This window comes from Copadichromis virginalis, linkage group LG20 (assembly GCF_057382275.1).
Source record: "Copadichromis virginalis isolate Kocher_CV1m ecotype Utaka linkage group LG20, C_Virginalis_male_GT1.1, whole genome shotgun sequence".
Taxonomy (NCBI): Eukaryota; Metazoa; Chordata; class Actinopteri; order Cichliformes; family Cichlidae; genus Copadichromis; species Copadichromis virginalis.
This window is the reverse complement of record NC_140637.1, coordinates 811,281-825,970: the sequence shown is the minus strand read 5'-3', so window position 1 is coordinate 825,970 and position 14,690 is coordinate 811,281. Positions and strand designations below refer to the sequence as shown.

The window sequence follows — 14,690 nt, the reverse complement described above, 5'->3', positions numbered from 1 at the left end:
GAATCTGAACTTAGCTGCACATCTAGTCACACAGAAGCTTATGGCCACGTTTACGTCTCTACCACAATACTGCAGCCAGGCCGTTCTTCTGCCTGCAGGACGTGGGCGAAGAGATTTGTGCTGTGCTGTCTCAGTGTATAAAAATCCCGGGTGACAAATGATCACACAAGTAGACAACCACGCCTGCATGTCATAGGGATGAACATCAAAAGCTGACAGCAAATAGTTTACAGATCCACCCATAAAAACAAACAGGCCTACAAGTGCTTTCCCTGAATATTTAATGTTGGCTGAAGAGGGATTGTTTAGAATGGAGGTCGACGTTTGATGAAGGAATAATGTGACTGGTGTTGGTGAAGTATTAGCGTGATGAGTAACAGCCTTCAGATCTTAACACTAATGACTCCAGTGTGATCTGTGTTAACCCAGTGCCATCTGTAAAGTATTAATGTGCCTTTTCTTTTTTGTTAATGACATTTTAAAGTGGACGACTTAAAGATGAAACCAACTGCCAGCCTGAATTTATTGGTCAGCACCGAGACGCAGCATGAAGATAAATGCACAGGAATTATTTTTAGTTCCCTTTACATCCTCTCCATCTTTCCAAGCAAGAGAAATCCATAAAAAGTCATGCTATGCTGAGAAAATGAAGAGTATTCGTACACACCCACATTGACATAAAGTAATCACACATCCACGCAAACGCACACAAACTCAGATTTTTGCACTGGTCTGCATTTGCTGCTAACGCTATTATGTGGCCTGGCTTAGTGCTAATTGGTTCCTGGCGGTGTGCTGGAGCTGTGTGTCACCCGTACTGTGACTGAGGTTGGTTTGAACATCGCCCAGGGCTGCGGATATACTGGGCCCGCTCAGACATCACACACATACTTGGACAAACGTTCACACACAAAGCACTGTCAAGTATACAGGAACTTGTCCAAAGGCTATAAGAACAGTGTCCAGTGTGTGCGTGTGTGTGCAAGTTAGAAACGCCTTCAATAACCTCACCCAGACAGACCTAGATCTCACACCCTCAGGGTCTACTAAGCCTCTAAATCCTCTGTTATCCCCCCAATATCCCCAAATCATCTACACACACACACACACACACACACATACACTCACCCACCTTCCTACATCACTTTGAGGAACCTCTCAGGAAGCTCTCGGCTTTCACATGCTTTCCTTTTCCCATTCTTGCCACATCCATCCAATATATTATTGGTAGGCAAAGGAGCAGTTATAGCAGAGGTGGGATCTTTTCTTCCTGCTCCCACACAGCAGTCCAAAAGGCCCCACAGGCATGCAATACCAAAGAGAGTGTGTGAATCAAGACTTATATCACCCTATCAGGGCTGCATTGTCCTCAAATGATTTAGCTGATCTCTATTTCTGATATTCTGTTTCATTCTCTATTTTGTTTTTCTATCGTTGTGTCCACAGGGTGACTCTATATGACTACCAGGCTCTATGTTGGGTCTATTCGGAAAGTAGCGACAGTGGACGCACGCTATTGGACGTGAGCCCTGCAAATGTTTTGAAGCTCTTCAGCCTCTTTGTTTGTAATCCATGCAGTGCGAAGCTGGGCCTACATGTGTCTGATATCTGTTTCCTTTCTTTAGCCATACTTCGCTTTCTTCTCAGCTGTGAAGTGGATTCTGACTGAGCTTGTCATGTAAGACTTTGTGTATGTGAGAATGTCTCATGTCTGTTTCTAATAACATAAGTTTGCTGCATGTATGTCCTTTGCAGGGCTTAGATTAAATGTGTGTTTGTGAGTATGAACTGTATGTTTGTTTACGAGTGTCTCCACATGTACGTTGACATGATCCTCTGTGATCATGAGCAGTAATGGCTACCTGATGTTTCCTGTGGTGCCACATTGTGGTTTTGGAGTCTTCCTGGGTGGTCTGTTGTTGCCACAGTGCATCATGGGAGGATTGATCTGTCAGTATTCATTTTACAGTCTGTCATAGTGAAGACGTGCTTTTGTTGATATCACTGTGTGGAAATGAGCACAAACCCACATGAACCTGAGTATCTATAATGTGCATATAGTCAGTCTGAATATTGTAAGTGATCTGTTCATTTTCAGTTAGTTAATGCTAATGTGCTGTTCTCTAAAATATAGTATTTTTCTACAGAACTGTATAGAGTGCAGATTAAATTGTAATTGAAACTTAACATGAAAAGAGGTTGTCTGTAGATATTTATTTACTTTCACTTTTAAAGTTATAATTTGCAAAATTACACAATTTAACGCTCTCTACTTTGCAGAGAAACCATTTAGTATGCAGACCATATTATATCAGCATATGTTGGCTATGATTATCGCTGATGTCATCTCCCTATTTAGATTCCTGGTTGAGTTCAACTTGTACAGCTGGTGGTACTCTGACCTCACCGCTAAAGGTAAGAACAATCTCTTTGGGGATGTGCTTGATCTCCGGCTTTCCATCTAAACAGCACTCACGCATCCACATGCACTCTACCGCTGTCTCAACACAGTTATAACAATGTTGGACAAACTGCAGTGGCTGTAACGTTATAAAAACACTCAAATCTATTATAAACAAATCTGCTGCGTTTGGAAAAGAATTCATACGAGATGCAAACTTGAAAATAATTTTGTCATTAAAAGGTTATTAATGATTATAATCCAAAGAGCTAGAAAAATAATTTACTAATTAGCTGACGAGTTGAGTTACTGAGTGGCTCAGAGTTTATTTTAAATTTCTGTTGCATATATTTAAACTAATATTGTCACTTAAGCCTGATTGAAGTGCATTTTTTATTGGTTTTGAATTTTAAATGTTAAAACAGGTTAAAAAAGGATTTGATGAGCAGTTCAGTTCATTTTTATTTCAAACATTTCAAACATGTGCCTTCACAATCATTACAAAATATCATTCCATTATTTGTTTGAAAAGGAGTAGGCTGAAGTATTTACTTATTTGTCCCTACCCCCTCAAGTTTTACCTCTCATTCATTTAATTTTTTTTTTGTCTTAAATTAAACAAACAACATATGAAACATATAAACATATGAAGTAAAACAAAACATAACATACATAAATCAAAAACAAGAAATTAGCAAGCCCCACCACAGTATAGTTTCTTTCATATGAAAAATACAGAATGTGTATATTTGCAGATACACAAGTTATGGAAAAACAACAAACCAAACCAAAACAAAAAAACAAAAAAGAACCACAACACCATTACCAGCAACATTACCGTCCTGGGTTAACCCCGTTTTCTTCATTCTTATACTTATTTAAAATTAGGTTTTTATATTTTACTTTAAACTGTTTTATGTTTTGACTGTCTTTTATTTCTTCTGTTAGACTGTTCCATAATTTAACTCCTGCAATTGACATAGTTCTTAAAGTTGTTCTAGCACTTTGTATTTTTAAATTCCATTTCCCTCTTAAGTTATACCCACCTTCTCTTTCTATGAACAATTTACAGATTTCTTTGGGAAGCAATTTATTTCTGACTTTATACATTATTTGCGCTGTTTTAAGCTTCACCAAGTCTTGGAATTTAATAGCTTGCATTTTGACAAAGAGTGCATTTGTATGGTCCCTGTACCCTACATTATTTATTAATCTAATGGCCCTTTTCTGTATTATAGTTATTGTTTGTGTGTTACTTTTGTATGTGTTTCCCCAGACCTCTACACAGTAGCTCATATATGGCAGTAGTAAAGCACAGTATAAAATGTGCAGTGCTTTCTGATCCAACATATGCTTTGCTTTTCCCAGGACGGCAATGCCCCGTGCCAATTTCCCCCGAACATAAGTAATGTGTGGCTTCCAACAGAGCTTGTGGTCAATGATCACCCCAAGAAATTTTATTTCATTTACTCTTTCTAAATATACATTGTCAACACATATTTCTACTTCGATGTTTTTCTTTTGGTTTCCAAACAACATAAATTTGGTTTTATCGAGATTCAATGATAATTTATTTATATCAAACCACTTCTTTAATATCGTTAATTCCTGTGTGATCATTTCCAAAACCTGTGGCAATTCCCCACCTGCACACAGTATATTTGTGTCATCTGCAAATATTACAAACTTTAAAATCTCCGATACTCTGCAGATATCATTTAAGTACATAATAAACATTTTTGGACCCAGTACTGAACCTTGAGGTACTCCACAAGCTATATCCATCAAATTAGATTTATATTCATTTATTTGTACATATTGTTGCCTATTCTCTACATAGCTTTTTAACCATTCCAAAACCACTCCCCTAAACCCGTACTTTTCCAGTTTTTTTAATAGAATTTCATGATTAACAGTATCAAACGCCTTCTTTAGATCTAAGAAAACTCCGAGCGCATACCTCTTATTATCCATACATTCCGTTATCTTTTCCATTAAATCTATCAGTGCCAAAGCTGTTGATCTGTTGCTTCTGAACCCATACTGACTATCTGTCATTAATTCATATTTTTCCACAAAACTGTCAAATCTTTTTATGAAGAGTTGTTCCAGTATCTTAGAGAACTGGGAGAGTATTGACACTGGTCTATAGTTTGTAAAATGATGTCTTTCACCGGTTTTGTAAATGGGAATAACTTTAGCAACTTTCATTTTTTGTGGAAAAACTCCTTTTTGAAACGACAAGTTGAATATATATTTTAATGGTTTTACGATACCATCAATAACTGTCTTTACCGTTACCATATCAATATCATTCCAGTCTGTACTGGTTTTGTTCTTAAGTCCTCTAACTATGTCATAAATCTCTTTCTCTTCCACTGCTCTTAAAAACATTGAGCTATTATTCCTTTCAATATTTTCACCAGTGTCCCTTTCTATTCCATCAACCTTTATTTCTTCTGCCAGTTTTGGCCCTATGTTTACGAAGAATTCATTAAAGCCATTTACTATCTCCTCCATGTTATTAATACTTCTTGTCCCTTCTATAAAGTACCCAGGGTAATCATTATTCCTTGATTCATTTTTGATTATTCTGTTTAATACATTCCATATATCTCTTGTGTTATCTTTATTGTGTTCTAACCTTTTAATGTAATACTCTCTTTTACAGGATCTCATTATATTAGTTAATTTATTTTTGTAAGTTTTATACTTCATTTCAGTTTCTATTGTTCTCTTTTTTATGAATTCTCGATATAAGGTATTCTTTTTTTTGCTGGCATTTTGTAGTCCTTTTGTCATCCATGGTCTTCCTGCATAATTGTGTTTCCTATTGATTTCAATTACTGGGCAGTTTTTATCAAGTAATGTGTTAAATGTTCTTAAAAATCCTTCGTAAGCTTTATTAACTTCTGTTTGTTCATACACAATATTCCAATCTTGCTTTAAAAGTTCATTTCTAAGACAATTTAAGGTCTTCTCTGTTCTTATTCTTTTGTAAATAATCTTATGTCCATCGTTGTTCACTTTATAATGGCAATTATAAGATGCAAAGACTGGTAAATGGTCACTTATATCATTGATTAACAGCCCACTTTTTATCTTTCCTTCTATTATATTTGTAAATATATTATCTAATAGAGTTGCACAATGAGATGTTATTCTGGTCGGTCTTGTTATCAGTGGAAATAAACCGATGCTGTACATGGAATCAATAAATTCTTCTGTACTCTTATTATGATTTGGATTCAATAAGTCAATATTAAAGTCCCCACAAATAAACATTCTTTTCTGATTTATATTTGTAAATAAGTCCTCCATATTATCCTTAAATATCTCAATCTTAGATCCTGGTGTTCTATATATACAACTGACAATTAGGTTTTTCCTTTTTTCTATAATTATTTCCACTGATAAACATTCCATCACTCCATCAATAACAGTCGTCATTCTTCCCATTCTTTTGTACTTTAGGTTTTTATCAATGTAAAGTGCCACCCCACCTCCTTTCTTGTTGATCCTGTCTACATGAAGGAATTCATATCCATTTATTTTAAAGTCTTCAGTTGTTTTAACAGTTACAAACAACAACATATTCTCATTAACATATTAGAGAAAAATCAAACAGAAACACTTTGTGTAGCAAAGAAAACTGAATTCATCTACCTCAGACTGTGTAAAATAGCTTCTTCTGAAATACGTGTAGATTTTCTATTTTTATTTTTAGTCTGATCTTTCCTGCCTCGCAAAACAGAGAAAAGAGTCGCAGTTAAAAATGCGTCTAATTTCTCACTGAAAATCCTTTTTTTCATCCTGTTGCTCTTTTCGAAAGAAAAAAACGTGACGCACTGCTTTATACTTATGTTTGAGTTCACAGGGGACGACGCTGCATACAGAATAAACACCCAGCGTCCCTACCACTGGCCTCATGTCTTCATCCTCGCCATCTCCCCTCCATTTCCTGTTGGTCTGAGTCAGTGTGACCACTGGAAAAACAGAATAAAGAGGCGCAATCCAAAACCTAAAAGCAAGAAAAGAGAAAAAAGCAAAACAGACCATTACCTCAAGTGACCTCAGCGTTTCAGAGCTTTTGTATACATGTCTCTGTACACACAATCTTCTTTGTGCGTCCAGAGGGGTTATTTTATGTGATCTTATGATCTGTACGGTCTTATCCCATGTTGGTGATGGTGGTCGGCAACAGCCGTTTGGTAACACAAGAAAAAGCTCTCTCTCATGTGTCAGCCAGTCTATCATGTTCTCTCCTTTTCTCTGGTTGTATTTCATTCCTTTCTCTGTTTTTGCTCCTTCGTACTCGCTTCCATGAAATCGCACACATATGATTATTGCCAGGCTATGAATGCTGTGATTCCTCATGCTTTATGGAGTGTCGAATACCGTTCGCCTGTTTGAAATGAAAGCCTCACTAAGCAGCATCATATTGGAGCATTAATTCTTGCCAAAACTAATATGAAAATATTTAGTGTGTGAAACAGGGGGGAGGAAGAACCACAAAATGAAAGTCTACGTCTAAATGCTTTCCTTGCACACTTTAATCCTGAATGAAGTGAAGCTGGGCATCGCTGCTCACCAAGTAGTCGAGACAATTTCACAGCTGGCTGGCCTCAGGTCTTAGCACTTTCTATATCTTTTCACAATAAAGACGCAGGCCTGTGACACACAGCTGAAACACCATCATTTAGCAGCCGTAACCCAATCTACACAACCTCTCGAGCTGAACTAATCCCTGACCTTTATACATGTAGGCTGCGTTCTCACATCCATATAGTTTATTTACAGTGCACTCTTTCTCACACACACACACACACACACACACACACAATGAATCGTGCTGCACTCCTGATTCTTAATAATCAAACCGCAGCATCCAAATCACACACATAATCACCCACGTTTACAAGCCTCTCTGCAAAGATGTGTAACGCGCTGCGATTCAGCTTTCAAACCGTTTCTTTATGTGAAAAGAAAACACTACGTTTGGAAGATGTCGACCCTTTTTAAAAAAGGGTTTAATGACATTTTAAAGCGACCATTCTGCAGGGTCATTTCAAACCTCTGGGTGGCAGGAAAGTTCAAGCAATGCTGTGAGAATGACTGGCCTAGATTTACATTGGAAATATTTCCAGCAGGACAAGAGACAGCTCTGGTGCAGAAATGCTGTTTTCTTTCAAACGTGAATATTTACATGGACGCGGTGTGTTTAACTGTGTGTTTGCGTAACTCCTTGCGTAGCTATTATTTGATTTTGAAAGGGGTGGTTCAAAGTTTTTCCACCATCTCTGGCTGAATGTCTCGCTCATTCTCGCCGCCTTCTCTCTCCTTCCTTCTTCCCACCTCGCAGCTCAGAGGACAGGTCGGACCATGCAGGTACCGTGCGACACAGAGTACCCGGCCTTTATCTCCGAGAGGACCATCAAAGAGAACACCGGCAACATTGACTGCGACGGCTGCGTCAAGTATGGGATGCACAAACAGACACATAAACATCAATTAGCTACAAGCGACATCAACAATAAGAGCGCTGGTTATCAGCTGTCCACCATAGAACAACTATGAAAAATGAACGATCCTGTTAGCTCTCATCTTCATCCTGAATAATGAGAAGCACATTTAAATCATTTGTTGTCTGCTGAAAACGCTTTTATCCAGAGTAATCCATCAGAGACACACACACAGTGAGCGTTTTGAAATACGAGGCATTTAGAGATGAGGGAGAGAGGTGGAAAAAAGGCTTCCTTTAAACATGGGAAAATGAGTGTGGTCCCCATTAACAATTTGGGCTTTTCTGTCAGGCAATTGTGGGGTGTTCTCTGGATCCCTGCAATGGGGCCTTCATTGCTCCCAGCTGTGGAACTGCCAGGGAGCTCAGAGCTCTGTGTGTGTCTCAGTGTGCTCGTGTATATGTGTGTCCGCTGTCGGTGCAGCCCCAGAGGGTCAGCGGGGTATCCTCCGCTTTCGGAGCCAGGACTGTGGTGTGGCTGGAGATACTGCGAGACCCTCACATAGAGACACCCATGCCCAGCCGCACATGCTGAAGCCTGCTTCAGAGGACAGGGTATAATCTGCAATGATGACACCAGAGCTGTGTGCTCAGCAACATGCTGCCTTCAAATGCATCGTTTTTAAAACGCAATGACTTTGACAAAGTAAAATGGAGTTTTTATTTCTCTTATATGGAATTTTATAGCTCATATTTGTATTAGAGGTTATTGGCGATAAACATCTGTTTCAAGTTACAGCCTGACTGAAGCCTTTCTCTTATATTTTCATTGGGACACGTGTGTATGCTTTATGCTCTAGGAAATATATCCTAAGCTCTTGCCTGCTAAACCTCTCTTTGCTGTATTTTGACTCTTTGTGTGGATGTGTGTGTCAGATCTCGTACGTGTGCACTCTGCTCCCCGATTAGTGTGACAGAACGTAAGAAACATCAAACCCTGGCGAGTGCTCTGGTAACTTAAGTGCCCCCAATAAGATGATTTAACCTTTATTAATGCATCTGTAGCTTTTCTAGATGGTAACTTGAGATTCAGGACAAATAGAGCGTCTCCAACCGGAGAAGGTCTTCAGTGGGACCATTAGTGACAATAATCCTGGTTGTATATCTTCCAAAGACACATCCTCCTTTTCCTTTTCTCAACCAAGAGGGACGATTCAAGTCACCAAAAACAGAAAGAAAAGAAAGAGGTTGAAGCTTCCAGTGAGGAGCAGCTTCAGGTGTACAGTTACAGTAGGACGTTGCTTAATCTGCTAGGATAGTACATATTTCTTCTTAGGTTTTCTTTTGGGCATTTTTAATTCAGCATTAAAAATGGATTTTAATTCTGCAAATGCATTTAAAATAATTTGAAAGAAATGATAAAGTAATAATAATTACTATAATAATAGTTGCATTTTTCTTTATACATAATCTTCCTTTCCAACTTTAGTGCCAGTATCCTCATCGTACCATATTTCACATCAACTTATCCAGAGCCCCCCCCCCGTCAGATGCATGCAGTGGAATCATGTGTAAAAGGAGAATATTGGAATCACGGTGCTCGTTTTCCCCCTAAAGTAACAGGAGACGTGGAAATAAAATGACAGCATTCCTCTTAAAACTCATCTATCTGTTTGTTGAGATTTTGTTGGAGCAATTTCGACTCGAATTAGTAGAGTTAAATTGCACACAGTAATTACTGGTCAAATTGTTCAACTGTGATGACAGATATTTCTGAAGACTATGCTGGACATGCATTTATGGTTATGCTGTGCAGTTATTAAAACCTTAGAAAAACATTAACATTCTCGGCTGGATACAGAAAAAAACATTTATCCGAACCTGTGCAGGGAATGATTTTTCCATGAAATGTACGAGACTATGTCCAGCTTGGAAACTATAGTGAAGCATTACGAAATGTATTGTGAATTAGCATTATCTTTTTTTATATACATAGTTATTTTTGGCCTTTTTTCAGCTTTGCTAGATAGATGCAGTGAAGACTGACAGGAAAGTGGAAGGAAAGACAGATCAGCCACCTGGGCTGGCCACTCTCAGCCACGCAGCACATGGTCGCCTGCTCATCCAACTAAGCTTGACCGGCACCCATGAATTAGCATTATGTTATCATAAGTAACAAGGTATTATTTAGTCGTGCATCCCTGTCAGCTGTAGAATGTGTAAGATGTGTTATGTTTTGTCAAAACTAAAAAGAAGACAGTCTTTCTCCGACTGCATATGTCGTAATCCTTTCCTACAGTTCTCAGCTTTATATATCAAACTCTAGCTTTTCCTTTTGTCTCCCACGTGAGTCTCCACATTGTTTAAAAGGTTGTGTGTTATTTTTTCTCAGAGAAACATGTTGGATGTCCTTGTCTGTCTCCCCGCCAGCCAAAATGTAGAGGCCACAGCACTATGAGGCAACATTAACAGCAAATTGTCTGTTACGCTATCTGTGTTTGTGATATGCATTGCTGTCTGTCACTTGTGTATCTGCGCACATTATACACATCAGTGCGTGTGTGTAGGTGTGTGTGCAGTGTGATGCTCCCTTTCCCAGCTCTGGGGATGTTCAAGGCCAGCAGATGTGCTGTCAGGATGTGTTTAAGTCTTTTCTCCAAAAACACTTGCTCTGCTTTCTATCAGCGGGCAGTGCTGGACTGGACCGGCGCTGTGCAGGGGTGTGCACAGATTATTAAACATCAGCAGATCCTAATTCACCCTGATTGGAACTGGTTTGGCGTGTTTGCTGAGTTGGTTTGGTTTGGTTTGGCCGGTCGTGCTGGGATAAGTGTATTAAGTGCAGCGGATTGGCACTCCTCGGGGATTGAAGGCTGTTTGTGGTCAGATTAAATTGGTCATGGTATTGAATAAGTAAAGATGGAGATATTCCGGTACGTATTGGGTCTGTTTGGATCTATCGGGTCTCTCCCTCTCTGTCTTTGTTCAAGCTCTCCTTCACAACAGTTGAGAAAGTGCGTTTGTGTATACAGTATTTTTTACATCTGTGTGTGTTCACTCAGTCACACGTGCGTGTTTTCATATGTGTCTGATAAATGCTTCAGAGCGAATTCGATAAATCACCCAGCTGCAGCGAAAGAGAGCAGGCAGAGAAGCAGGAGATCAAGAAAGAAAGGGTGATAGAAAGAAGAGATCATCTTTACGACCTCTCTTCTTAATAAAGCTTATCCACAGCCATAAATCACCGGCCAGGAGGCCGAGGCAAGGCCTGATCTCTCAGACCAGTAAAACACAGCCATGGGAAGCTGTAAGCACAAAAGTGTGGTTCCCATTTGTCTCCCTTTGGAGTGTTTTATATTCGGCAACACTTCATTGGTGCTTGCCTTGGATAGGGTACAACAAAGCCTTAAGAAAAGGAAAGGAAGAGAACGAGGAAGAGGGGCGGATGGAGTGAGTTAGACAAGTATGTGTGTAAACTATATATGTGTGTACGCTGGTGTGAGTCTGTCTGTGTCGCTGTATGTTTATTGACAGCTGGCGGTGAGATACTTCATACTCTTGACATGCATCCAGTGGAGTCTCTTCAGAGTGCTTCTCCCCTCTGCCAGGGGAGCATGTGAAGACTCATAACACAAATCCCGTGACACACATGGAAATTTACATCATACCCATGCTCCTGGACTGCTAGCCAGATCTCACTTTCAACTGTCTCTTGTTCCTTTTCCATCTTTCTTTCTTTCTTTTTCTATCTGGCTGTCCGTGCTGTGATTGGCAGGTCCTTTGTGATTCAGCAGATCCCCAGCAGTAATCTCTTCATGGTGGTGGTGGACAACAAGTGTGACTGCAGCATGTTTGAGCCAATCACCATGGACCCCATCGAAATCATGTATATCCTTCGCTGAGGTGTGAGGGAGAAGGTTGCGAGTATATGTATACAATGATATTATTAAAGCAAGACATATAACAGCGATAGGGTTACGTAAAGTTACTCTGTAAAAAAGTGTGTAAATTCATCAAATGGCTTCGAATGTAACAAACTCTCCTGGGAGTCATCACCTCGCGTCAAACTTTATTGGGATTGAATAACCACATGAGTACGAGAGGATTGATTATTCTTTGGTTTTCAAACCCCTGCTGAGATAAATATACATGTTGTCTTGTTTTCTTTTTAGTAGACGTTTCTCCTCCACCTCATAACTTTCACAATTAGATTTTTTATAGTTAATTTCCATTGATTATGAATTCAGTGGAACATTTTAAAGTAAAAAGCTTGTTTACACTCCACCTCTTGTGGGTAAGCGATCTAATTGCTGTATGGGACAAGAACCAAAGCTGAGGCAATGAGACATCACTTTTTTTTGGCTGTGTGAGAGTTTGGACTTTGTCACATGCCACGCTGTGATTGGATCTTGATCAACAGCAGACACGGCTAGCTTGGAAAGGCTGGAGACTGAAGGAACTTAATTTGTCACCACATAACTGGCTGAATTCTCCTACAATGTGCATTTCTTTGAAATTTTATGCACTGCAGTCACGCTGTGTATACATGTCCACCAGTGTTTATTTTGTTGTGGGGTGCTCACTGTAGCATGCTGTTTTGTTGCTGTGCAACAAAAGAAACCTCATCAAACATCGCTCAGAATTGGCTCTTGTTTCACTTTTACTCTACACACACACACACACACACACACACACACACACACACACACACACACACACACACACACACACACACACACACAGGCATTCCTTTTGCATTCAAACAGGAAATATACTCCAGCAGGAGTAATGCTGAGTGTACATGTCCTCTAGTATTGCCTTAACTCCAACTGCACATAATGAATCTCTGAAGTGCGAAAGATTGAAGATGCAAAAGGACAGGAGGCGCCCAGACACCTGCCACCCTTTTCACCCAGAGGTACATATACTGCAATGTACAATAACTCACTATAGTAAAAGTCCTGTTTCGTATACCTCTGATTCAAATAAAACATATCTGTTCCCATAATGCCCCTCTCTTTCTCTAGGAAAACTCAATGGAGTGTGGGGGAGCTGTGAATCTTACCCAGTCTCTTGTTACGACACTGCTCTGCCTACTTGTGGCGTTGTTCCCCAGGTGACCAGAGCTGACCATGCCTCTCCACTGAGAACTTTACTTGGGTCGGATTGGCTCGGCATGCAAAAGAGTCGCAATGATGCCACCGAAAAAAAACAAAAAAACAAAAAACACTCCTGCCCCATATAAAGTTGTGCCCAATTTCAACTCACCACCTACAAAGTCCCTAGCCCTGATGTGCCATCCTACAAGGTAAATATCTGAAAGGATTAATAATGGATACAGCTGCTAAGTAGTAATAATTAAGGTGCTTTAGCAATATCACGAGGTTTTTGAGGAGATACAAAGTTTAGAATCACATAGTAATAATGCTGACAATGCACTTAGTAGCTTAAAAACTGCACAAGTGGTTGAGTAACACCCACAGACACTAGCACCACAACGTTCAGTCCTTTCAGGTAGCAGCTAATGGGCTGGGTCTGTAGCTGGGCTTGGAACTGGGTATTAAAGCCACGTAACACCCACATGGATAAAGACAGATACACATGGCCAACTTTGACTTTTTATGAAGATAAAAAAAAGAAAACAGATAATACTGATGATGATTATATGTGGCTGGGGTTGTGATGAAATGTCTGTCTGTTAATATTTTTTTTCCACAATGAGAAAATAAAAGAGTTCTAGTGTATGTATATAAAAATATATTGTAACAAAAGAGTCTTATTTATGATTTGCAAGTGGTACCCATAAACTGTGACTACGAGATGTTTGAGTCCTCTGATGTGAGTGGTTGTTAATATTTGAGCTTTGCCTTATTAAACAACATTGGTCCTGTTTATGTACTTTTGAAATAAAATGATGTTAAAAAAATTTATGTGGTTGTCGAAAGCTGTTGTCGAAAGGAGCTTAGCATAGCAGATATTCGCTAAAATGAAATATGAATCATTACTTTTCGTATATTGCGCTGTTGTTTTTGGCAGATTTGACTGATTAATACAGAGTCTGCTCTTGGTCTTTGTGACCTCCCCATAAACAGAGATGCAGCAAGTGTGTCTGTGTGTGTGTGTGTGCATGCGTGCGTGCGTGTCTGTGTGTGTGTGTGTGTGTGTGTGTGCGTGCGTGTCTGTGTGTGTGTGCGTGCGTGTGTGCGTGTGTGTGTGTGTGCGTGTCTGTGTGTGTGTGCGTGCGTGTCTGTGTGTGTGTGCGTGCGTGTCTGTGTGTGCGTGCGTGTCTGTGTGTGTGTGTGTGTGTGTGTGCGTGCGTGTCTGTGTGTGTGTGCGTGCGTGTCTGTGTGTGCGTGCGTGTCTGTGTGTGCGTGCGTGTCTGTGTGTGTGTGTGTGTGTGCGTGCGTGTGTGTGTGTGTGCGTGCGTGCGTGTCTGTGTGTGTGTGTGTGTGTGTCTGTGTGTGTGTGTGCGTGCGTGTGTGTGTGTGTGCGTGCGTGCGTGTCTGTGTGTGTGTGCGTGCGTGTCTGTGTGTGTGTGTGTGCGTGCGTGCGTGTCTGTGTGTGTGTGTGTGTGTGTGCGTGCGTGCGTGTCTGTGTGTGCGTGTCTGCGTGTGCGTGCGTGCGTGTCTGTGTGTGCGTGCGTGCGTGCGTGTCTGTGTGTGTGTCTGTGTGTGTGTGTGCGTGTCTGTGTGTGTGTGTGTGTGTGCGTGTCTGTGTGTGTGTGTGCGTGCGTGCGTGCGTGTCTGTGTGTGTCTGTCTGTGTGTGTGTGTGTGCGCGCGTGGAATTGCATGTTCATCTGGTGTTTCACTGTTGTGTCATTCACGTAG

At 40.2% G+C, this 14,690-nt stretch overlaps 1 protein-coding gene across 2 annotated transcripts in view; it reads left to right on the top strand.

Moving 5' to 3' along the window:
* Positions 1-13,646, top strand: part of cacna2d3a (calcium channel, voltage-dependent, alpha 2/delta subunit 3a) — a 130,766-nt gene extending 117,120 nt beyond the window's left edge. For both annotated transcript variants that reach the window (XM_085444529.1, XM_085444528.1), the window contains 7 exons: positions 1,447-1,522; positions 1,626-1,678; positions 2,360-2,415; positions 7,764-7,878; positions 11,638-11,753; positions 12,701-12,780; positions 12,890-13,646. In XM_085444529.1, the coding sequence (XP_085300655.1) occupies positions 1,447-1,522; positions 1,626-1,678; positions 2,360-2,415; positions 7,764-7,878; positions 11,638-11,753; positions 12,701-12,780; positions 12,890-12,982 (589 nt within the window). In that variant the 3' untranslated portion in view covers positions 12,983-13,646. The remainder of the gene's footprint in view (positions 1-1,446; positions 1,523-1,625; positions 1,679-2,359; positions 2,416-7,763; positions 7,879-11,637; positions 11,754-12,700; positions 12,781-12,889) is intronic.
* The last annotated feature ends 1,044 nt before the right edge of the window (positions 13,647-14,690 follow it).